At 38.9% G+C, this 26,379-nt stretch overlaps 2 protein-coding genes and 1 long non-coding RNA gene across 6 annotated transcripts in view; all 3 read right to left on the bottom strand.

Moving 5' to 3' along the window:
- The window catches only part of LOC145451167 (4-galactosyl-N-acetylglucosaminide 3-alpha-L-fucosyltransferase 9-like), a 100,775-nt gene that overhangs the window by 35,592 nt on the left and 38,804 nt on the right, over positions 1 to 26,379 (bottom strand). The gene's annotated exons all lie outside the window — the stretch shown is intronic.
- On the bottom strand, positions 174 to 9,076 carry LOC145450570 (4-galactosyl-N-acetylglucosaminide 3-alpha-L-fucosyltransferase 9-like). Its single transcript, XM_080329087.1, has 6 exons — positions 8,364 to 9,076; positions 6,721 to 6,822; positions 6,582 to 6,655; positions 3,766 to 3,882; positions 3,181 to 3,690; positions 174 to 873 (listed from the first exon to the last, which is right to left on the bottom strand). The coding sequence occupies exons 1-6, from the start codon at positions 8,724 to 8,726 to the stop codon at positions 651 to 653; spliced, it is 1,389 nt and encodes a 462-aa protein (XP_080185213.1). The 5' UTR covers positions 8,727 to 9,076; the 3' UTR covers positions 174 to 650.
- On the bottom strand, positions 12,869 to 22,435 carry LOC145451179 (uncharacterized). Of its 4 annotated transcripts, XR_013918704.1 has the most exons (7): positions 21,237 to 22,417; positions 20,588 to 20,715; positions 19,652 to 19,768; positions 18,954 to 19,060; positions 16,517 to 16,633; positions 16,200 to 16,306; positions 12,869 to 13,104 (listed from the first exon to the last, which is right to left on the bottom strand). It is a non-coding gene; the product is annotated as an uncharacterized LOC145451179 (long non-coding RNA). The 4 variants fall into 4 exon arrangements; XR_013918707.1 differs by lacking the exons at positions 18,954 to 19,060; positions 19,652 to 19,768 and having other exon boundaries at positions 16,186 to 16,306; positions 21,237 to 22,435; XR_013918706.1 differs by lacking the exons at positions 18,954 to 19,060; positions 19,652 to 19,768 and having other exon boundaries at positions 21,237 to 22,430.

Here is a 26,379-nt window from a genome sequence, read left to right as displayed (position 1 = left end):
CAGAAATCTTCCTAGACTATTTCACTCATATCACCAGTCACCATTCACACAATACCCGAGGCTCTTCTATGAATCTATTCTTACCCCGAGAACATCCTAAGACTATCAGTTTCCAAGGTCCTCGTATATGGAACTCCATTCCACCCCATATTAAAGATAAATCACTCCATATCTTTAAACAAGTGTTTCACGAATATCTTGTAGGAAAATATGAACATTCTTAATAAATGTGTCAATCAGCGTCTCTTTGCCTAGTTTGTGTTCCTGTAGCCAGTGCAATTGTTTTACCTCGTCTATTCAGGTTACCTACTGTGATCCCACTTATTTTTTCATCTGTTTCTGATACATTGCGTATATGTTATATTTTTTGCTTGCAAATGTGTTATATTATGTGATAAGTTTCATATTACAACCATCCTTTCAGGCTGTAGCTGACTTGATGATCTCCCGATCCCTTCGCTACAGCCTGGTTCTGAATTATATATACTTTCCTTTGTATTTATCTATACCATGTGTATTATCAATGTTCATGGACCGAATAAATTCTCTCTCTCTCTCTCTCTCTCTCTCTCTGCAATCTAAAATCGATCTGAAACACTTCTGGAAGAGCAATTATCCAGCAGGATGTGTTTGCGAAACTATTTCCATTTCTAAACTTTGAAGCATTCCGGATTCTCTTCTTCGTAGACAAATCTCCGCAGCGATGGGACCACCCTTCTAAAAGTCCCGTTCGAGAATAGTGGAATTCCTAAGCGCTTTCGTGTGGGGCTGAAGCGATAGTCCAAGTTAATACCATGTAGCGCCCGACAAATTGAGCAGAATTGAAGTTTCCGACCATACTGCGGTAGAGATTTCGCGCTCATCGTGCGCCATCTGCAATACAGTAAAAAAAGAAACCGATTATTACAAACAGACGCAGCATTATAGAAAACGCTAATGCTATTGACCTAAAAGTGATGTATCAACCATCGGCGAATGTACGACTGAGTCATTCATTATATATATATGATGGGCAATCGCGTTATGACAAATTTGAACACGCGAATTTTACGAAGACACCCTGTGACCGTATTGCCTTGTTGTGACATAAATGCAGCGCATAAATTCGAAGTCGTAATATCTGGCATATTTTCCAGGTTTTATGTTAAAGCCGGATATAAATTAGCCTTCTACTCTTCCAAATCAGCCGATCAAAAGTAACAACAAGATTGTATGGGCCGGCTACTGTAGCATGGAACTGATGATCAAATTTCTATGCATATTTTATCACTTCAAGCATTGATTTCAGATTATATTGCGTTCAGGAGGTCTGTACTCTGACACCGTATATCAAATTCGGACATAGGCTTACATGATTGATAATGAATTTCTTATATGATTTTTGAACAACAATGCCAACAAATGGCGCTTCAGGTGCTGCTCATTACAACCAGGGCCGTAACAGCACTTCGTCAGGCCCCCCCCAAAACTTTGGTCTTGGGCCCCCCATAGTGTTATAGACCGAACGTCTGGGGGGCTTCGCCCCCCAGACCCCCCTCCGGCGATACGCTGTTTACCACTATTCATCATTTTCATTGGGAGTTTCTTTAGTGATTAAGCTTTAGTCGCCTAAGCGCGCGAAGCGCGCAAAATTTCTAGTATTCATGATTTCATCGGTCAGTATGATCGGGAATTGCATACATTGTTATCAATTTTTATCTTCTCTCTGCTCACGTAATCAGATTTGCCGGTAGAGCTGAGTGAAGTGTGTTTGAAAAGGTAGGACCACTCAATAATAATTAAACATCTTCGGGCGTATACCCGTCGGCAGGAACAAAACAGCACCTCGTCAGGCCCCCCAAAACGTGGGTCTTGGGCTCCCATAGGGTGATAAAACGCCCCCCCCCATCACGTTGTTCGCGTTTGTCACGAAATTACCCGTACTGTATTGTGAGCCAGCGCGAAGCGCGAAAATTTTCGATAATTTATGATAAAATCGGTCAATCAGATTGGCGACTGCATATATAATATGCTATCAATTTATTGTCTTCTCTACTCACGTAATCAGATTTGCCGGTAGAGCTGAGTGAGGTGTGTTTGAAATGGTAGGACCACTCAATAATAATTAAACATCTTCGGGCGTATACCCGTTGGCAGGAACGAAACAGCACCTCGTCAGGCCCCCAAGAACGTGGGTCTTGGGCTCCCATAGGGTGATAAAACGACCCCCCATCACGTTGTTCACGTTTGTCACGAAATTACCCGTACTGTATTGAGAGCCAGCGCCAAGCGCGGAAATTTTCGATAATTTATGATAAAATCGGTAAATCAGATCGGCGACTGCATATATAATATGCTATCAATTTATTGTCTTCTCTACTCACGTAATTAGGTTTACCGGTAGAGCTGAGTGAAGTGTCTTGAAAACGGGAGGGCCCGTAAATAATGATTAAACATCTTCGGGCGGGCGGAACCGTTGATATGACTTCGTTACATGATGTTATTTCGTGACTTCCAGTCTGCTATATCAGAAAATATAGAACCGCCCAAACGTAGGCTTCTAAACTAAGAGAAGCACACGATTTCAAATTGGTATTTCTTCACTGGCATAAAATTTTTCCCAGCGGGATGGTATTTGTCTTGTGAGGTTCAGATTGCAAAGACAGGAACATTCGGCGCCAGTCATTTAGGCGCCTATGGACAATTAAACCTATATGTATTTTGTATATATAGCGAAGTCTTTGATCTGCATAAGGGCATAGACCTTTTCGGCCAAGCTTTTCTCGCTGCCAATCGTTCTGGCACACTTCTTGGAGTCGCATGTTATATGGCCTAAAACTTGATTGTATGTCTTGGTGGGTCGTGGCGCGGTAATGGCCCAATACCCAATAAGAAAGATAAATGGCTACGTGAATTCGCGCGCAGCGCGAAAAAATTTTGAGAAAATTGCATAAATTTTCAAAAAATACTCTGTGATTTATGCTAATTCACGAAATAATTTTGGGCCCCCCATCGAGCTCGGGCCCCCCCCAATTGGGGGGTTTGGGGTGCGGCAGTTACGGTGCTGATTACAACCGATACGGATCAATCAGCAAATCGAGTGCGAATTCAGGACGGCACTCATTTTATGTTCAACACAGCTCCAGAGAAATCAATATTTCGGCATAGATTTATTAATATGTGAACGAGAAATCTATTTACCGGAAATACTCCATGTATTTGTCGTCATTTTTATCCAGAAAATCAAGGTATTCAACGAGCTTTTTCGGGGATTCGAACATTTCGGCGTGAATGAAGGAGCTGGGAGGAGCAACGGCGTCATAATCTTCTTTTTTTGCTCCCCATACTACTGGCACAATGTTTTGCGACAAAGCTCGCGTGAAAAATTTCTCCGTTATATAATCCTTACAGTGATAAGAATTTTCGTATGCGACGTAGAACTTATACTGAGGAATGGCTTCCTTCAGGGCATCATCACTGATTCTGTTTGAATAGCAGCTTCCAAATGTATCTATTCTCAAACCGAGGTCCTTCAGTTGTTTAATTAATGCGATACGCCAGCGAGCACCAAACGTGGTTTTGCAATCTGAGATGACCGCGATGGCAAGCTTTGATTTAGATTGCATAATCTCTTGATATATAGATTTGTCTTGTTCCATTTTTGTGTGCAATGTCTCCATTCCGTAGTTGCCCAAGAAATCGCAATCTCGTCTGCAAATAAAGTAATGATCATGGCGTTTTCACAATGAAACGTATTCACCCCTCATCATTTACAGTGGATCTTACCGATAGCAGAAAGTGGCATTCATTCCAAAATTCTCCTCTGTTTCCAGCGTGTAACCTGCATTTTTCAATGTCGCTGATGATTCCATGTACATGAATATATGTAAGTGATGTGGATTTCTGAAATGTGAATGCAGCATGAAGACCTTTCACGAAAAGAATGCGAAGATCATATAATTGGAAAGTTGTCAACCACTCATTGAGTTTCAATACACTCGCCTGACAGAAACGATTTATGAAAAGCTAAAACAGGTTCATGCTCCTGCAGGATTAAACATAATAAGAATTTACCATAATTTAAAATCAGGTAATTGCGATGACACGCAGTTGTTTTCAGGTGAAAAGTAGGCAATATTCATGCGCATTGGCCATACATGTATAGAACTTACGTAAATACAGTATTCAGATTCCGGTGCTGCTAATAATTTTAAATAATTATTCTGGGCACAATACATAGCGTAGAATGTATATCTTACATTTATATTCTGTATAACCTATATTTATTATTTCTATAGAACTCATTCTTGTCCGTGTCCGTGGTGCACAATACCGGGAACGGACTACCAGGTGTCGTAAAATAGACAATATGCCGACCGGTCTATCAAGGCTAACACCAGCTAAACCCGCGATGGCGGAGTTAGTTGATGTTCATCAACATGCAAGGATGTCTAGCACCATTAACCGATTGGTAAACGCTACGGTGGTGATATAACGGGTCAGAAAAGCACATATCACTATTTAAGATATCAACACCTCCGAGATGGATGTTGTGTATTAGTATGTGATTCATAAATCAATTCAAATAACTTTTGTATTTGCAACCACTTCATTTGCTTTATCCACAGGGCTGTGATCATAAATGACAAACCAAAATAAACCGAATTTTCGATAGCATTAAAACGGAATCTACGTCTTTAAAATACTTTGCCACATAAATAGGCCCGTGCCCAAGAAGCTCGGTATTCATAACCCGACATAACGGCCACTGAATCGAGTTATTTGCATTTGCAGTCAACGGTGCGAAAAGCGGTTATTGTTATTGATGAATCATTCACAAGAACAATTTTTTTTGTCAAACTATACCTTTCAACCATGCAGGAAAATAGCATGATGCAATATCGTTAGTGGTTGTTGTAGTTTCTTTAGTACTCACGGGGTTTCGACTGATTTGGTCAATACACAGCAGACTGATATCAGCCTACTCATTATGTTTCTTGGGATGCTGTAGTTTAGCACGGCCTACTTTCATTCTAGGAATTTGCAAAACAATGTCGATGGAGGAGCCTAGATAAATATACAACACTTGAATAGGAATTTTGGAGTCGAACTTGAATCCACGCTCTCAGCGAAAAGAGGTTGTATTTCCATCCGTGTACCACCCCTGATATGCGGGTGTGAATATACACCCATGTCACACGAAACCAAAACATAGGGGAGATGTGGTACCGATGGATCAAAAATTGCAAAATGATCTCTGGCCCGCAAATCTTCAGCCGAGAATAGCAGATCTTTTGCTCTCTCAACACTTCGATACAAGCTCTACCAATCGCGGACATTTACATGAATATCCGCCTTTTCAAAAAATGTTTATAAACGTTTAAAATTTGTTGCTCGAACGTGTCATCGGTCCCCACCCGGTGGGTCCAAAGGCACACGACCATGGGACCTACGAGACATACGCTCAAAAACTCAAATTTGTTAACATGTTTTGTTGTGTACTATAAGCTAAGCTACAGCAAGACAATGAAAAATGTTTGGTCTTGACCTTCAAGAATAATATAGATTATATCAACGCAAATGTTGGCATAAAATCATGTTTTGATTTACGCCTAAACTCACAAAATTAATGCCACATACATATTACCCGCAAATCGACATTTTGACTTTCAAATGCCTTGTAATAGCGATAAAACACCACAGGTACCTATGATATACAGCCTATATATATGTAGGCGAGTTTCTGTTGTTAAGTGATTAGTTGGTCCATCTATTTTGCTTGATTTGGCTATGGTACCATAGGTCCCCCACCCCATAAATATTGTAATCGACTTGAAAACAGTCCACTCGAGGATGGTATTGATTCAAAAAAGATGTGCCATTATATACCCTGATACAAGACCTATACTTCACATCAAAAATTATGGCGGGTTTGTTAGTCTGAAAAGTGATATAGAAAAATGCAAATGTCGATTCAAATTTACTTTACACCCCCTAAAACGTAAATCATTCGTCACAGACCCCATAACTCACGCAGGTCGATTTTTTTGCATGTGAGGAAAGATTCTGTCAGCATGTAATTGTAGACAAATTCACGGCGTGTAATCATGGAATTATCATGGAGAATTTTTCAAGTATTTTCGGTCCCAGTGATCCATCGGTACCACATCTCCCCCTACTCTTGACTTACACCGCGGTATGAATCGAGTACAACATTTTGAGCCGAATTATGCATGCACGTAGGAACGTAGGATTTATGATCGCGATATTATTCTGAGTAAGGTTCTATTCTCTATTCTTTTCAGCCCGTTGGGTGTTATTGTTATTGTTTGCGGTATTCATGGTGTTTGTGGACTACTACGGTCATTTACACCAGACCAATTTTCTTCGTTTTCATTACGTAGCAGCCGACTTGTAGCACGACCCACTTCTAGACTTTTACAAACACCACTTTCACGGGTGATATAGCGGGGGGAGCCTAGATAAACCTCCAACACTTAGGTAGGAGTTGAATACACACACATTGTTTTCGAAAACGGTGCACAACCCATTGGTGTTGCAGCTGTGGTTAGTGATACACAGTGTCTTGACGGAACAGTTACCTTTTTGTTATCATATCGTCCTTTTTCATCGTTCCGAAATGGTAGAGCACGGCTCCTGTTCTTTTGTCCTTGATCTACTTGCAGTTAAATTTGTACAGTCAATAATATTCGACAGAAATATTTGGCACAGAATACGTACATACGATCGATCATAGGTAATCTTGCAATTACCGCACTCCGTTCGATTGGGCTTGACAGGATCCGATCTTAAGCCGCCCGCGTGTGACCACAAAACAATTATCTGAAAACCACATCGGACTTGGGAAGAGGTATATTCGCCTTATCTTTCATATGTAAGGAATCAGTAGAAATCGAAAAAAGATCAGTTTTACGTAGAGTTGCATTACATACAAAAATAAATTTAAAATAAACATGTTTAAAACAAGGCCCTTGTTTAAAACATCCTTTTTTCAGCCATAACGTCACCAATTGTGACGTCATAGCGGATTGACATTGACAATTTAAAATATAGAGTAAATATAGCTCCTTTGACGAAATACCCACGCACTATAGCTGTTGAACCAACTATTTTGAGGTTTCCAACTATAGGATTGCATTTAGAACAAAAATCAATTTAAATCAAACATGTTTAGAAGAAGGCCTTAATTTAAAACATGTTTTTATTGTGTCTTTTTTGTTTTTTTCGAGCCATGAATTGACATTGACAATTGAAAATATAGGGTAAATATAGCTCCTTTGACGAAATATCTGTACTAATGATGTTGAACCGACTACTTTAAGAGTTCCAACCATCCCATATCGATATGCGTTGGCCATATCGGGTGGTACTTGTCAGTAGGCTCATACAACATGTTTTTGGAAAGTACTTACACAACTATGGCATAATTTTACAACTTAGAAAAAAATTGTTTTAAACAAAGTGTTTTAAAACACCGCTTGTTTTAAATGCAACCCTAGTTCCAACCATCCCATATGGTATACTTCAATTAAATATCGGGTGGTATTCGTCCGTAGGGTCCTGCAACATGTTTTCAAGAAAGTATTCACATAATTATGTAATAATTATACAACTTTAAAAGAAACACATTTTTTTAAAGGCCTTTGTTTAAAACACTGTGTAAAACATGTTTGAATCAAAGTGTTTTAAACAACCATTAGTTTTAAATGCAACCCTAGTTATACGCAAGTACTTACAAAAGTGGAGCCGGGGTTTTTGTGGAGTTTTTCCAAATTGTTGCAGTTAACTGCTGCGCTAAAGTATGCGTTTATGCCAATATTATAATGAAAATGCAAGCTTAAACTTTCTATAGTACACTTACTCAAGCCTCGTGACGACACACAAACAATATGTTGTGTAGATATGATCTCGAAAGTGGCATCTCCTAGACCTAATTGTTATTGTCATGCTATCACTTTAGTATTGTTTAAAACGTGATAGTGGCGCTTATAACATCATGGATTTTGTGCGCCACATCTATGCATTATATTACAGGATGTTCCTATTTCTTGTGTCGCATACTCATAAGGTACATAGAGGAATAAACTAAAAAAGACTATCACATCGTATTAATGATTTTTAAAACACACCATCCGTATAAAGGTCTCCGTGGTAAAATTAATTTTCTAAAATACTTTATAACAACAAGAAATCCCCGCCTCGAGTCCATGGTCGCACGCCGAGTTCATTACGTGATGGGTAGAGTCATCTCGTTTTACAATACCAGAAAAAATTGTTCACAATATGTTGAACAAATTTCTCGACGTATCTTAAACTGCATTGCTATTTTTGAATTGGGATGGATAATGGATATCACAACAAACCTTTTCCTCGGACGCTGCTCGCAGACTAGCTTCAAGCTCATGTTTGATCCTGTTTTCATCGACGACAGCGTTGTACGTCGGCACTGCTCGCTTCGCAGTAGTCTGCCTCATTGAAAAGGACTCAAGGCTTGGAACATACTCCGGATTAGATTGCGTCGGAGCTACAAATGTCAATGTAGCCGCGTTGCGGTATAGTAAAATATTGATGAGACCAATCGCGACTAAAATCACTGCGCACATGCTGAAGAACGATTTGTACTTTCTGTAATCCATTTCGGCTCGCAGCAGTGCTCGACTATGCAGATAATACGAGCCCATGGATTTCGACCGTTGCTCGGGTCTTGCGAATAATTTTATTGACATAATGGAGTCAGCTGGTAGTTTATTGTAACAACTAACAATAGTTTACGTTAAATCGAATTGTACTCGACCCGCCATTCTGTGTAGTACGTAACGGTTGGATTGGCACTCTTTTGACACCTTTGTTTTGTTCCACTAGTTTCAACGACGGGCGCCATGTATTGTTGAAAACGATGGTTTGGTCACAGTGTATATAGTTCATAATTTGAATGTACTTCAAGCTCTCGTTAGGGTGGTCAATATGAAGCAATGCGTTCCCTAACTGCACTCAGACTGTATTATGTTCTTGATGTAATCCGCCCCAACACATTCAATCCTTCATGCTTATCCATACCAATATGTGACCAGTCTCAATATATAGGGTTGCCATATAGTCAACACCACTAAATGTAAGTAAAAAGTGTGTAAATCGGGAGTCGACCGAAAGTGATGACCTGTTTTTAGTCAACTCACCAAATTTTATAGCGAAAATAGTGAAATCGGCAGATCACAGTCTTGATCAACTAACTTCTGATTTTGTTTAGTGTCCTCTTTTCCCGATTCCAAAATACTGTAGCCCTGCAATATACCGCATTGCTTTTGATCGCGTTTTGAGCGTGGCCGGACTTCTAGAATCTAGTTGCAACTGCAACTCCACGTGGGATGCTGTCATGCACGTTTACACGGATGGCCGATTTGAGTTGGCGGTAACAATGGCATACCGCATTGCATCCTTATCTCTTCCTTGCTTCGGTAATCGGGACTAGGGAGAACTTTTGCAAAGTTTATGACGTAGCCTACACTTAGGGTTGCATTTAAAAGAAAATTTAATTAGAAATAAACATGTTTAAAACAAAGCCTCATTTGAAACACGTTTTTTATTGTTTTTTAAAATCCATGGCGTCACAGATATTAAATTGTGACGTCATAATGGATTGATATTGCCAATTGAAAATATAGGATAAATATATAGCTCCTTGGACGAAATATCTGTACTATAACCGTTGAACTGACTATTTTGAGGGTTACAACCGTCCCATATCGATATACGTCGGCTAAATCGGATGGTAATTGTCCGCAGGCTCACACCAGGGCCCTCCAACCTGTTTTCAACCAAGAGCTACATCTTTTTTTTTAGAAATCATGATTTATTTGTAAATAAAGCATGTCACACTTTGGACTGGACATCATATTATCTGTTCTTATATCAGTCCGTGGGAAGCCTGTCATTGCATGCTATCAACTAGTACGCTGTACTCTGATATGTAAGTTGACACTGCAACTGTGAGTGAGTCTTCCAGATGTGCATCAGTGAGGCTGTTCCGGAACCCCTGATTTACACAGTTATGGTATAATTTTACAACTAAAAAAACACAATTTTGTTTAAAAAGGCCTTTGTGTAAAACACTGTTTAAAACCTGAGCGGGCAACATACGGCCCGCGGGCCTGCTCCGGCTTGCGACAAGATTTTGTCCGGCCCGCGGTCAGTTTCCGGTCTTACATGATAATGTGGCCCGCGGCCCCAGTCTGCCGAGATTCCCCACTACTTGAATAAATGTCAAATTTTAGTGACCGTAATTATATACGCGTGTGCGCAGCCTGCGAGAGAAGAGCTTACGTGTGACGCAACCATGCCGTCTGGGCAGTTCAGGAGCAAGTGCACACGAGAGTGAGAGTGTGAATGCTCAATCGGTTGCGCAACAATTGCCAATACGCTTGCGGTTTGCGCTGCTCTCACTTGCTCTCGAACGGCATGGTTGCGTCACAATACCAAACTCCGTTACAATGCAACATTCGAGACTGATTTGGGCAGGAGTTTCCATGGCCACGAGCAGAATCAAATTTCTATTTTCGCAATCAACACCGCGGTAGCTTTCGATTGATACCCGTTTTATTAGATTTCGCGCTGGGCAAGCCGGTAAGAAAATAAACGTCAATTGCCTCTTTAGCCAAATGGATAGTGTGACGTAGACCAATTTAACTGAATCGAGAGGACACTATGATTGCACCGTGTGTTAATTAATCATAGAGAAGCCGACACGGCGGCGCCTGTATGGCAATGCTGTTCTCAAATACACATTGTCTTCGTCATTATCGGCGGGAAATGGTCTTGAGGTGACATTGCTGTTGTTAAAATACATTCAATAAATACGATTTATTTCGTGTATATGATGATAAATGGGCGACTAATGTATCGATTCAGCAATCCGGCCCGCCGAGTACTCGTTTTTCCTATATCCGGCCAGCTGACTGGAGAAGTTGCCCGCCCCTGGTTTAAAGCATGTTTTAAACAAAGTGCTTTAAAACACCGTTTGTTTTAAACGCAGCTCTACCTGCATTATAGGCTACGTGGATAGGCGGCCGCATCATATTTGTTCATCGGTGGCTGCTATATGAGATAAAGGCAATACTGACATAGGTATAGCACATTACAATTTTTTTTTGACATGTAAAAAAAAGTCAAAATTAGGTCAAAATTGTAGCGTTAGGTCCAAATTTGTCAAAATTGTTTACAAAGTCAAACATTTTTTGACCTCTGCATTTCGTTTGTATCGTAGACTTTGCGCTGTCGGTGAACTTATCATTTGATATTTTACAGCTTGTAGCCTACTTTATAGGCCTACCGTTGTAAACGGACCATCGTCTTCTCATTGTGAATCATAAATGGTCAAATGAAACAAATAGTGACATGGTTTTATGGTCAACGTACCGCAATATCCTAGCTGAAGCAAGACTGCTTGGACATTGCATGGCTCTTATATCAAGAAGCGCAAGCTGAAAAATTGTGATATAGACAACATTGTCAGAATGAAGCAACACGGTTTGTCACCAGCAGTGTGCACACAACTTGAGTGTGGTCAGCCAACAAATGCTGCTGTTGAACGTTCTTTCTCCGTTCTTGGCAAGCTACGTATTAAGGACAGACACTTTCTACCCGAGAATGTAGGAAAGGATCTTCCGTTGTACTACAACAAATTTTAATTATTTCCACCAGAATACGTAATGTAACTACTGGAATTCTTCATAGGGCCAGATTTCGTTAAAATACTAGTTTTTCATGTAAAAATCTGTCAGTTTTCGAGCCAAAAACGTTTTTTCAGGCCAATCTACTTTGTAAGGACAGACAGTTCCAACCAGAAAGGAAGATAAGTAGTACAATTTTAACATTATATGCGAAAACACCTAATTTACATACGTGAGGTCAAAATTTGGTCAAATTTCAGTTTTTTTAGGTAAAAAAAGGTCAAAATTTAGATTGTTTAGGTCAAAATCTTCCGTTTTTTAGGTAAAAAAAATTGCCCTACACATTACTATTTATCAATTCTATTTAGCAATACATAAGCATAGCAGCATTCGGGATCAATCTCTGGGGAAACTGACACTGTAAAATTGATTATTTGGCAATGAAAAGATAGCCTATTATGTGCCGCGGCGAAATGAATTGGGATGTCTTCATCTCACGCAGAAAACCAGAATTATTCCGCTTTATGTATATTTGAATATATGTTTATATAACAATGTCAATCAATTTATTGCTATTAATGAAAATTACTGAAATATTATTGCTGAATATGTGATACATCCGACACCCCAGAGCATGCATTCGTAATGTCTGCAAAACTATAACACTTAAATTGCAACCGCTATGAATTATTAATATTGCATTTGTTTATTACGTGAGTTCTCAACCTGGGAGCCCCGACCCCGAGGGGCTGATATGTTGTCTTTTTTGTAGTAAGCAGCTAACCAAATGGGCCAATGCTTCTCAGATTTTTTTACCGCGCAGCTCCCTCTGAAAGGCAACAATAGTTAGCCGTATGTTCCCATTTCGAGTAATCTCTGTGCAAGATTTGGGAATCTGATGACTAACACAAGTTGTGAGTTTCCCGCAAACCTATCACACCCCTTCAATTGGCAGCATCTATCTGCATAATACACTACACTCTTAGCGAAAAGAGTGGTTATACACACCCCAAAAGGTGGTACACGAAAACAGAACTTACGTAACCCTGCCGGTGTGAATGACCAGAATCCACCCCATTCCTTACGGTGTATATCGGATATTTCACCCTAGCCATTAGAATTGATTGAGGCGGAATTTCAATATATACACCCCACTTGAAATCCTGCATCTTCTTCCAAATGGCACGCTATTGCAAATAAACTTTCTTGATTGCATATATTCGATATCAATTGAACCATAATAACATAAAATGGAAACATATTTCGTGAAATAACAAAAACAGAGATCCCAGCGACGGAGAAAAAAATTCACTGAAAATACTGCTCGAAGAACATTGCCCATGTAGTATTGGGAAGTCGCCTCCTCCAGGTTTCGGCAAAACACTCTTGTACGGCGAAGGCTGAGTCACTATCTTCAGCAAGAACTTGTGGCATCATCCTGAAATCAAAATGCATATTCACAACCCAAATAACAGGCACATATGCTAACATGCATAACTTAATGAAAGACCACAAAAATAGAAGCCATTACGAAGTATATATATTTTCACAAAGTACTTACAAAAAATCAGATGTTACACTTGCTAAGGAATTGCAGCACAGACTGTGGTCCGATAGGGTGAACTTACCGCTATAGGAAACATGTTCACACACGATCACTGTATGTGTGGGCAATTAGGCATCGACAAGATGGAAATTGATGGATAGTTTTCATGCAAACCGCATGTAACAGGCAGACTTGGACAACTAGAAAACGTTCCCTTTTTCCAAATTGGATTGGAATTATATTACAACTACAAGTTTTTTTTTCGAATTAGAGTAGAATTAAAATTTGACCTACACAGTTGGAAATTAGTTTAAAATTATAATTCTAGCTAACAGTTTTTTTCAAATTAGATTAGAATTAGAATTACTGAAATCGCCAAAAGTCGAATCAAACTCCGTTATCATCAAATCATAGTTCATCTTATGAGCACGAGAATAGCAAATGTCTACTGTACAGTAGGGGTGTTCAAAAATGACTTTTTCTTTCAAATCTACTGGCTACTTGATAAAATTGTTAGGTTACCTAATTGAAGCCCGCACACCAAATTTGGTTTGATTCCAACCAGTAGCCGCATTGCTACAGGAAAAGAAAGTTTTTTATTTATTATATGAAAATGAATGAAAAAAGATTTAAAATTTTCTGTTCACCCCATTAAATTGTTAGGTTGTCTATAGCAACAATGCTCAACCGATTTGGCTCAATTCCAACCAGTGGAAGCGGAGTTATTGCCGTCGCAAAATTTTGGATTTGAATAAAATAGTATTTACGGTGAACGATTCTTTAATCATTTATGACTGTTGTGCCCACCGTAAATACTATTTTATTCAAATCCAAATTTTTCGAAATCAATAACCCCGCTTCGGCTGGTTTGATTTGAGCCAAATTTGGTGGGCATCGTTTCTATAGACAACCTTACAATTTCATAGGTGAACAGAAAATTTTGAATTTTTTTACTAATTTTTAAATAATAAATAAAATAACTTTCTTCTCCTGTAGCAATGCGGCTACTGGTTGGAATTGAACCAAATTTGGTGTTTAGGCTTCAATTCCGTAATCTAACAATTTTACCAAGTAGCCAGAAGAATTTAACACCCCTACTGTACAGCAAGCTTGGCTTGTTTCGCACTATACAGTTCTCCGGTAGCATTTCCAGGAAAACCAGACATTAGATTAGACTTAAAATTAGACCATAGACAGATTTCATACATTCGATTAGAATTGGAATTAGAGCATAGAAACAGTTCACAAATTAGAATAGCTTCAATAAGGATGATTAGACAACTAGAATACCGTAAACCGGGGTAACTTTGGACTTAAGGGTAACTTTGGACACTAAGCAGTAAAAGATTTAAATGGTTATTGATGAAAAAGGGTTGCCGCTGGATGTCCAATTCTTTTTCATGAGGCAACAGTACTACAAGTAGTCTCTATAAAAGGTGGATTCATTTCACTACCAGATAAACTTGACCCAACATCGATAAAGTAATGGAGGGGGTCAATTTCGCCAAAATAGATGGCCAATAAACTTCTTACAGCCAAACATAGATGGCATGTGATTCATAGATTCAAAACTTGGCAGCAGATACCTCTAAGTAGTCTTAATCCATGGCCAAAATCTCAGTGGGCTCACCCTTGGATCAATACGAGCAAATGTGATGTCCAAAGTTACCCCGTCAAATTTTATCAGAACGGGGCAACTTTGGACAATGAAAAATGTGATATTTCGAGCTCTGGAAAGTGGCTGCTTCATCTGTGTCAAAGGGTATCGTCAACTATATTCCTTATGACCGGCCTGATGGCTTCTTAAAATGGAATGAGAAGGTTAATAAATTAGGAGTTTGCCAAAATATGAAAAAATGGGTAGGCAATGAGCTGAGAGATTGTAATCGGGTGTAAGCTACTTGAAAAACTTATCACATACTCCTAAAGATGCGCCTGCTGAATATGGGATATCGTAAATTACGACAAATATATCCATCAGAGGACATAGGAAAGGGAAAATATATATTTTCTAGAACAGTAATATATTCGAAATCGGCAATAAATCAAGCTAACATACGGTACTTAATGTTTGCTGTCGATTGCTGACACTGCCAGTGGGATACCCCATTGTCACTATACGTTATTATAAGTCTCAATTGGTGAAGGCATGAGGGAAAATTGAGTAAAGGGATGAATAAGGGGGCATTAGCCTTCATAAACTATCTATTTTTTTTTTGGGGGGGGGGGGGGGGTATTAGGTAAAAATCATGCAATAGGCCAGACATATACTATTTTGTTTCAGTTTTAGTCACTGCTCTCATCAACTCTTACCAAATAAGCCTCATTTACGAGGTTTCATAAACAATAGAGGGTAAAGGCATACAAAAAACTACATTGTCCAAAGTTACCCCACATGCACGGGTAACTTTGGACACGGATAATTTACAAAAATAAGGTACTTATTTATGACCATGAAGATTTTGGATTAGTTAATTCTAATCTTTGCTCCATGACTCCAAAAAAACACAAAACTTGCCTCCCCTACACCCTAGCATTTCCAAGATACAAAGCGGAATTGTTTAGAATTGTCCAATGTTACCCCGGTTTACGGTATCTAGAGTTGTCCAAGTCTGGCAACACCGCCTATATCAGAAATAACTGAATATATTTTTGAAGATTCTTTCCGTTAGTAGTGTCATATGCCATTAGTAATTTTATATTAGTCGCGAAGATTCATATCGCAATTTTCAAAGTAGAATCCTCTGAAAATCTGCGTACCATACTTGACTATTTTTCCAACATTTCGTATTCTACTTCCACTTGGCGTAGTTTTGACTTGTATTGGGAACTGTTGCATCTACTTTTAATCGAGTATAAATTGAAGTTGGTATTTCTACATCGACTTGAGTAGCAATGCTGGTAACTTTGACAATCTCTGCTTTGGTTTACCTCATAGATGCGACTACGAAAGTTGACAGCAGGTGTCATTACCAAAGTTGTCATACCAGCTGGCTTTATAACGAGTCTTTCGGTTTTCGCAGCATACTTCTAAACTCGGTTAGTTCCTATGATATAATCTTGCTCTTGCAGCATGCAGTCTTTAAGCAGCATCCTAAAATTAGAAGAAAATCAGAGAAAGAGATGCATGGACTTGATTTAAATTTGACTACTTGGTATTAATGCAAAACACGAAACGTTTTCTAGTTAGGCAATATTGACTTTCAGAATGGATTCAAAGCGACCGCAGATACAGGTCTGATTAGAAAACCTTGACTTGCCTTATACATGGAAATTAGCAAATTAGCTGGATGCTAATGATTACCTTGCAATATGTGCTGTTTGACAACGATCCATCACTGTTTCGCAGCATACGGTTTTATGGTTCAATGCGACGTCGACTTGGTTGAAATGCCCTGACATGATCTTGTATAGTAGCATCCTAAAATTGAAATAATAACCATGAGGTATAGTATAAACGTTTAGTTGACAATTTGGATTGGATTCTAAACTCATCTGATATGTGCACTAGGGGTCTTCAAAAATGGATTTTTTTTCTCAAATCGTACTGGCTACTTGATAAAATTGTAAGGTTACCTAATTTAAGCCTGCACACCAAATTTGGTTCGATTCCAACCAGTAGCCGCATTGCTACAGGAGAAGAAAGTTTTTTATTTATTATATGAAAATGAATAAAAAAATTTGAAATTTTCTGTTCACCCCATTAAATTGTTAGGTTGTCTATAGAAACAATGCTTAACCGATTTGGCTCAATTCCAACTAGTGGAAGCGGAGTTATTGCCGTTGAAAAATATTAGATTTTAATATAATAGTATTTTTACGGTGACCGATTCTTTAATCATTTATTACAGTTGTGCCCGCCGTAAATACTATTTTATTCAAATCCAAATTTTTCGACATCAGTCACTCCGCTCCGGCTGGTTTGAATTGTGGCAAATTGGGTGGGCATCGTTTATAGACAACCTAACAATTTCATGGGTGAACAGAAAATTTTGACTAATTTTAATATAATAAATTAAAAAATCTTTCTTCTCCAGTAGCAATGCGGCTGCTGGTTGGAATCAAACCAAATTTAGTGTGCAAGCTTCAATTAGGTAACCTAACAATTTTATCGAGTAGCGAGTAGAATTTGAGAATAAAATGTCATTTTTGAACACCCCTACTGCACCGCAAGCTTGGCTCGTTTCGCATTATACAGTTCTCCTGTAGCCTTTTCAGGAAACCCAGACATTAGATTAGAATTAAAATTACCGTAGACCAGGGATCGCCAACTCAAAATGGGTCGCGGGCCACTTTTCCAATTTCGCAGCGGCCGCGGGCCGCATGAATTCAATATCGGTATAAACTAGGCAACCATCGTTTTGAAACTTTACGTCAGTGCAACGCCGTGCTACTTAATTTAGGCAATGGGCGTAGTGACCACAAAAGAAGTAATATTTTATCAAAGGAATACAAATAGGCTACAACAAAAAATCATTATCATTAATTTCATTTTATTTTGAAGTCTGAGCTGTGCACGATACTGGAAACGCTTTTCAGCGAATATGGACTCGATACTGGGGCTAGCGAGACACGTTACTAGCTGAAAGACCATGTCCACGTAAAGCTTGATCTTGTGGGGAAGCCCTAAGCCAGTGATTCTCAAACATTTTTAGACACGCCACCTTTAATGATACTGAAAACCTTCGCTCCCCCTTATCGTCATATCACAAAATACAACCAGAATGCCAGCAATCCCAACGGATAGTTTGATGGCATTGAAGGTTATGACTGTTGATATCCACAAAATACACGGACCATACATCAAACTCAAATGTTATGTATATCGCGCGAAGCGCGAAATATTTTTCAGTTTACCGCAGCTCCGCGCCCTCTTCAGATGCTTTCATGCCCACACAAGAGGGGCGCGCTCCCCAGTGAACCACTGCCGTATGCCGTTTTATAGGCGTCTCGATCTTGGCAGTGTTTTGGCCATTGCACGTCAAGGCAATATGCCCAGCCCATTCAATTCAGCAGATTACTTTTCCTCGATGGAATGCTGTTGCGATCTCCACAGCCGTTTTAGCTAGTGACGAATAGTGATCTTGGGCACAGGAGAATAGCTTATTTCGAAATAACAACAACAACAACAACAATACTTGAAACTGCATTTCAAAATGGTTTTCTCAGCTTTCTTCTGAAATCTCAAATCACGTCGCGGGCCGCAAAATATGACCTCGCGGGCCGCGTGTTGGTGACCCCTGCCGTAGACCATAGAAAGATTTCATAAATTCGATTAGAATTAGAATTAGAGCATAGAAACATTTCACAAATTATAATAGCTTCAATTAGTATAATTAGACAACTAAAATATCTAGTTGTCCAAGTCTAGCAACACCACCTGTACCAGGAATAACTGAATATATTTTTGAAGATTGTTCATGTTAGTACTGTCATATGCCATTAGTAATTTTATATTAGTCGCAAAGATTCATATTGCAATTTTCAAAGTACAAACTTCCGAAAAACTACTTACCATACTTGACTATTTTTCCGACATTTCGTATTCTACTTCCACTTGCCGTAGTTTTGACTTGTATTGGGAACTGTTGCATCTACTTGTAATCGAGTATAAATTGACGGGGTATTTCTACATAGACTTGAGTAGCAACGCTAGTAGCTTTGACCATCTCTGCTTTGGCTTACTTCATATATGCGACTACGAAAGTTGACATCAGGTGTCGTTAACAAAGTTGTAATACCTGCTGGCTTGATAACGAGTCTTTCAGTTGTCGCAGCATACTCCTAAACTCGTTTAGTTCCTGTGATATAATCTTGCTCTTGCAGCATGTAGTCTTTAAGCAGCATCCTAAAATTTGAAAAATAATCAGAGAAAGAGATGCATGGACTTGATTTAAATTTGACTAACTTGGTATTAATCCAAAACACGAAACGTTTTCTAGTTGGGCAATATTGACTTTCAGAATGGATTCAAAGCGACCGCAGATACAGGTCTGATTAGGAAACCTTGACTTGCCTTAGCCCAGTGGTTCCCAACCTTTTTCGACCCATCGCCCCCTTTTCAAGGTCAACACCGATCATCGCCCCCAAAATTTTGTGTACCTAAAACTGGGCATACAAACTGTAATCACCGGCGGGTTGACTAAAAAAAAAGGTCAAATTTTCGGCTCGATGTCTAATTTGACACACTTTTGTAACTAAATTTCCGTGGGTTGACTAAAAAAAAAAGGTCAGCCGTTTTGACGCGTCATCGCCCCCTTCGCTATTTCCGCCCCCGGTCGCCCCCTTTGTCCATTTTCGCCCCCCTGTCGCCCCCTTCGTCATTTTCGCTCCCCTAGACCGCCAAATCGCCCCCTGGGGGGCGATATCGCCCACGTTGGGAACCACTGCCTTAGCCTATACATGGAAATTTGCAAATTAGCTGAATGATAATGATTACCATGGAATAAAAGCTGTTTGATAACGATCCTTTACTGTTTCGCAGCATACGCTTCTACCGTTGAATGTGACGTCGATTTGGTTGAAATTCCCTGATATTAGCTTGTATAGCAGCATCCTAAAATTGAAAAAATAACCATGAGGCATACGGTAAACGTTTAGTTGACAATTTGGATTGGATTCGAAAGGCTCAAGACATCCGAAATGTGTACTGATGTTGTAGCCTTGACTTGCTTTATGCTTGTAAATAAGCGAGTTAAAGTACAATTTTGTAACTCTCCTACGCATAGTATATTACTCACCAACAACATATTTGATTTCACATTCACAGAGTAAGAGTCTGCTACTAATAGCAATCAGTCCTTGAATCTAACAAAAAGCAGATTTGTGCATATGCACAGTTCGTGTGTATGTCATATCATGAGTCAAGAAGTGCATATATTATGATTTGTTTATATTGATTAAAAGGACAGTTTGATAAACTTTGGCAAGGCTATGTTTGCCTCTTCATATTGGTCAAAACATTGAAGATCCAGCTAATCCGTGCATTGTTGCACACCGAGTTGACCGCAGTAGTGCGCATTGCTACTCAAGCAATAGATGTCAATTTCTACTCAATGACAAGCATATAGAAGTGGCTATGTCAAATCCATGTCAAGCTGCTTCAAATTAAAATAAATAAATGAACAGAACTCAGAGAAGTAGTTTCAAAAGAAGTAGTCTAGTTGATGGGTCACATACTCTTAGCAGCTAGTCTGAGGGGGCCACTGCAAAATATGTTCGATGAGGTAAGCCTGTTCCTAGTCAAGTCTCTCATATTCATAGTGATAGCAATATAGCATCGTCACATTTTCACCCCACATGTCATAATATCATTAACATTTACTGGCCCCAATTTACGGGGATCGAAAGCTTTCATCAAATGTCCATTGCTCACCTCAGATACCATTGCTTCATATGCTTCAGCCCTTTGCTGTTTGTATGTTACACTTGTTTTCTCATGAGGAGAAATCGATAATTTCATTCTTCAAGAGCCCCAAATTTGCGATCTTTGCCCATGCAAGTCTGAAGTAGAATAGATAATATGTTTACCTTCCTACCATAACATAACATAATATATAATGTGTAGGCTATATAGCTCAGTGATAATGACAGGGTGATAGGCCTATAAACATAGCTCTGCATAGTCAGTGGTAGGCTACCCTTTACACTTAAACAGGTCGTGATGTGCTTTGGTAAGCAATATAACGACAATCGAGTCGATTTTTTTTCAATGCACTTACAAACGATGTCGCTCAAACCCAAATTACCGTAGTTTATAATCATAGCTAATGCTGGACCTGTCGACAGTATCTCCATTAGAGCCATTGAGCTACTGTGTCTTGGAGATTGGTATCGGTACTGGTGATACAACAATTTATGTGAATTCAATGTATCGTCACTACCGGTACGTTTAAAATTCCAACTTGCTACGTATAATTCTGTTCAGTACAGCTGCGACACTGAGTAACAGGAATCGGATCTGCACTGGAAACGCAACGGAACAAATGTTCTTTACTACAATACCGATACAAAATGTAACTCACCATCCAGATATTTTCAATCTCGAAAGAGGCTTTCTTCACAGATTCACGACAACTAATACGGTCAGTCGATAGCCAGTCTGGTCTCTTAAGGGGGGAGACTACCCCTCAAATCGAAAAATCAGTTAAACGCCTATAACTTGAATACTAATGGAGCAATCTTTCTGAAATTCGGAGAAGGGGTGCTTTGGTGGACATTCTAAATTTGATAAAAATTTGGTGTGATATAATCAAGGATTTTTTGATTTTTATCAAATTTTGTTACTTTTCAGACTAATTTCCAGGAAAAATTTTCACACCAAACTTTTTCACTGAATTTGTTCCTCAATGCTTTTTATGGATTAAAATAGATCTAATGCACACAATAAAAGATTTTTTAGGCCCAACAAAGGGTAACATGTAAAAAAAAATCGTGTTTTTTGGAAAAATTCGGAAAAATGGCATTTTTTGACTTTCACAGGCAAATACGGATTGACCCCTTACCAATACCCCAAAATAAAATCTTTTATTGTGTTCAGCAATCAGCATCCCAATATATGTCAATCTTCAAATTTTCAAGTAGATTGGATGATTTTTTCTGCCTCAAAAATGGTTACTAGTACTCAAACTTACGCAAAATCAAAATTTCGAGAAAAAGTCATTTTAATTTCGCAACACATAAATGTAACAATTATACTATGAAAACTTCAATTCTAACATTGTTGGTAGGTACAATGAAACGCCCCAGGAGTATATGATTTCCTTCAGCATTTTCATGTTTTATGGTTTTGATAGCGTTATTCATTGTTGCAGTGACCTGAGCGAGTTGATTTCCATTCTTTAAAATCCATCTTCCCTCATGATTTCACACGATTTGCTGTAGTTGCTCCGGTAGTCGACAATGAAACGTGAGTGACTAGTACCAAAACCCAATGCCATACTTGCTTCTTGCTTGTATGTGTTCTGTCATGCCATGCCCCATAGCATAAATTGAGACTGTGATATATGTAAAGGTCTAATTCGGAGTCTCACAGACTCCAATCTTATAATTTTATCGTCGAAAACCAGTCACCAAACCCGATTTCTAAGCACACACGAACCACAAACCACAAGTGCCGAGCTCTGCATATGGTTTGTTTACATCCGTGTAACGCATCATTGATTAAACCATAGATATCTCGAATAACACTAGAATATCGTAATGATCAAGCCTTGCGACCTGGGCCTCGGGATATTGGTTGTTGTTGCGCGGTGAGTTGATAATTCGGGGGTGTGGTCACTAGATAAGATCATAAAATATTAAATTTGTCAAACTTAGGCTTATCCAATCATTACGAAACTTGCGTAGATGTAAGATAACATCTAATAGTACAAATATCAACAAAAATATTTTTTTTCATTTTTTTTTCATTTTCAGGGGTAGTCTCCACCCTTAAGCGCGGAAATACGGCATATAACGAAACATTTTACATAGCAGTAGCGAAACATAGCAGCAGCTGTTCTGGTGACGACGGTTTGTATATTCCATTATGATGTGACAATTGACTCACTGATGTAATAACTAGGGCTGGGCACAATGATTCGAGTACTCGAATCTGAATCGAGTATTGATTTTAATGAGTCGAGTCGAGTAGTAAAAGACGGTTTTTTCGAGTACTGAAATTGTACGCTCCTCGCCACTGAAAGTTAATTTATGAACGAAAATTATAATTTCGATACTAATTTTCAACATTGAAGCCTTGAAACGTTGTTGGCCGTATCGTAGCGTACGAAACATATAGTACAAAGCTACGAACGTTATTGGATATAGCACATTTCCTAAGTCATGATCATCTCACACCATTGTCACTAAGTGCAATGAAATCGGTATGGTCGAAAAAATATCAAAGTATCTTTAATGTGATGGATAACATCAGGCATTATATTCTTTGTGGTAGCATAAAAGGTACATATTTGAACTTTTACATATTACATTCTGTTATGACGCCATAATGAGTGATACTCGATTACTCGACTCGACTCGAAGCATAATACGTGATTCAGAATCGAATCACTCAGGTAGGCTACTCGATTTTGCCCAGCCCTAGTAATAACTATATTGAAGTTAAGGATCTCTCCGGAATATTTGTATGTATACTATAATTGATTTATCGGAAATATGGATTTGATAGCTGTGAAGCTGCAGATTGCATCATAATAAGCTTCAAAAAGTCTTGCAGTACTAGATTTATCTTCATAGATCGAACCATTGATACGATCCGAAAGCTGTATGCGAGTTGTCGGTTAGGCTTAGTGTGCAATTCATAAAGCTACCAAATAGTCAATAACACATCAATATAGATATGAAAATAACCAGGAAACTTTGCCCAATTTAGTCCCTCTTTCGCCCAATTCAATGATTGTTCCGTGACGTAACCTGGTGTTCCATTCTAATTTGAATTCTTGCTACGCCGATATTGCGTACTGCTCATATAAGTTTGTGGCTGAAATTTAACTCCTTCTAGTATTCCCAGCTCTAAATGCCCTTAACCTGCAATATATTGTGGTTATACACTAATGCTGTGCGGAATAGGCCGATATATTTTGTACATATAGCCTACGTACAATGTACAATTGAACATTTGACGTGACATGAAAGAAATTATAAACCAGTATCGTGACAACTTCATAATGTGTCGTATTTTTGCCACACACTTGAGATACATCGGTCACACTATAGTAGACAGGGTGAAATTTCAGTCAAAGTACGAGTACCGCAGTGCACGATAAATGTGAATTACAATATGATATTGCGGACTTAGCTATTATTCATTCATGTCAATGAAGCACACGAACTTATACAACGAATGCTTATTTGTCACTGAAGCTGAAACTATATGCGTAGGCGAATTTACTTGATCGAACCGGGTTAAATCCATAAAAACTGAACAATGGAACATTGCCTAAGCCTACCCAAGAAGCCTTAAAGGTCAACTGCATCTTCATGACAATAACTTTGCGGAATCATGTTCAGAATTTTTTTCATAACGAAATTACAGACTTTCCGTGTTTCAACTCAATCGGAAATTGCCGTAATTTTGACTGAAAGTTCCAATATTGGCATGTTTACGGAAAAAGCAGAATGTGCATTGTGACGTCAAGTGAGTGACACATATTATCAACACCGGTCACAGCGGCTATTTGTGTTCTCGCAGTTTTTCTTCTAGTCAGTTATAGCCGAGGATTCCATTGTAACGGATTTGCCAAGTGATATTGAAACTGAGTCCGAGTACTCGGATGTCGAATATAAGTATCATTTTTGCACGTACTTACAAAATTACCGTTTAAATGCCGGATTGGTTCAGGTGTTGATGCCATCGATCCCACGTCAGTGGAACCCCTCGCAGCTTCATATGATGGGTCATGATCAGCCTAGCTTGCTCAGCGCAAGCCACTCGTCGAGACTACATGAAATACAGTTGTATATATAGTCTGTATAGTGTAATAGCTCGTTTCAGTCATGTATCTTGATAATTTTGTGCTGTAAGGAGGTTCCGAGAGTTACTGACACAGCTGAAGTGTATCACAGAATTGCCAGGATTCAATTCAGTGTGTCTGGACGTTGACGTATTGGAGATGTCCTACTATGGATATCAACAGGAATATGGCCACAGAATAATAACATCGAGTTCGATGCATGAATGGGATGAGTCTCTGATTCGGTTGCCAAATACTTATCTCGCACTAATACACTTATTTTCCCAGTAAACACAGTACAGACCAAAGATGTAGAAAGCGGAGTCCGATATAGTAGATATTAGAGCTCGGCAGGTAGTAGAAAGGGGGATTTTGTGTCGACTCAATTCAATGTCTTTTCCATGTCCTTCAATAATGTAAATATTATGTAGATGCTACAGCCTTTAAACATGGTGAGTAGAATGTAGATCCTACATTAGAAGAATATTCTGATATAATAACCTGTTTTCTACCACTGGGCATAACCTGATCAAGGCTGCGTACACACACACACACCACATTATCTACTACATATTAATCACATTTGCGGTAATTTATTCCAAAACGGACTTGGCAAGTAAATAATGCCGGTGTAAAAAATGAAACGAACGAAATTACTTGTAGTGCCAAGTAGCAATGAATGAAACTATGAGAACAGTCAGTAATCAGAAGGTTTCATCGTCTGATGATGATAATCCCTCTGGCGTTTTCTTTTCAACACCCTGCAGAAATAAAATGAAAATGACGATTATTAGCTAAGACATTCGTACTGCGAAAATGGCAGAGGTAGCGAGTAACGAATGACTCCTGCATTTTTTTCGCCCATACTTACTAAAATGGATTTGATTCTGGACTATTTCCACTCAAGTTTTTTTTATTATATTTTTTATTATTATATGACTAGAGAACTGACTTCAATCGCCACTTCTACTTGATTATCAAGATCAACGATGACTACTTCAGCAATCTTTGAAAACAGCCACTAACACAAAAAGAATTCTTGACTAAAATTTCTTCACATTCTGTCAAAAATGATCAATTCAACAATCCAAATGAATCAGTTATTTGGCAGCTAGTTGGAGAGATATATACTCAAGTCTAGAAAGTGGAATGATACTCTGCCTGGAAAGCTGAAGACCTAACAATATTGTGTACAGAGAACAAAACATTTGAGTGGCTGCACTGGTATAGACATTAACAAATTATTAGAATTGACAGCAAGATAACCAGCAAGACATTAAAATGAGAATTAGTGCAGTTTCTTAGGCTGTAGCGATACTCAGCCAGGAAAGTAATTGACCTAGCAGAGAGCAAAACGTTGTAAATAAAGCGAGCGAAACCTCCGACAAATGATAAAACATTAGAATCGACAGTCTTACTAGAAGCAGAATAACAATCATGAGGGGTTCGAGAACAGAAGCCGGAAAGTGACCATCAGAAATTACTGAATACTGGCCGAACAGATCCATGACCACTAACAAATGGTCTTTTAATAGTCAATATTGATACCAAATGACACCACCCCTATTTCACCGCAACATTTAGCAAATACAGCGCTGGAGTCAACCTTATATACCCGCTAACCAAACGCCCATTAGTTTTCCCACCTACTACTACGCGCTTCGCGGATGGAAATACGCATTAAAGCGAACGGACGCGACTTGTCACACTC

Source organism: Botryllus schlosseri, chromosome 11 (genome assembly GCF_051294905.1).
Source record: "Botryllus schlosseri isolate E-star chromosome 11, Bs_hap1, whole genome shotgun sequence".
In the NCBI taxonomy this organism is placed as follows: Eukaryota; Metazoa; Chordata; class Ascidiacea; order Stolidobranchia; family Styelidae; genus Botryllus; species Botryllus schlosseri.
The sequence above is the reverse complement of the archived record's forward strand: the minus strand, read 5'-3'. Positions and strand labels throughout refer to the sequence as shown.

Coding starts and splice junctions, on each gene's coding strand:
- LOC145450570 (XM_080329087.1), bottom strand. CDS start 8,726: ATGTCAATAAAATTATTCGCAAGACCCGAGCAACGGTCGAAATCCATG. Junction 6,823..8,363: donor GAGCAGCGTCCGAGGAAAAG/GTTTGTTGTGAT, acceptor TGTGGTTTTCAG/ATAATTGTTTTGTGGTCACA. Junction 3,883..6,581: donor GACGATATGATAACAAAAAG/GTAACTGTTCCG, acceptor TTCACATTTCAG/AAATCCACATCACTTACATA.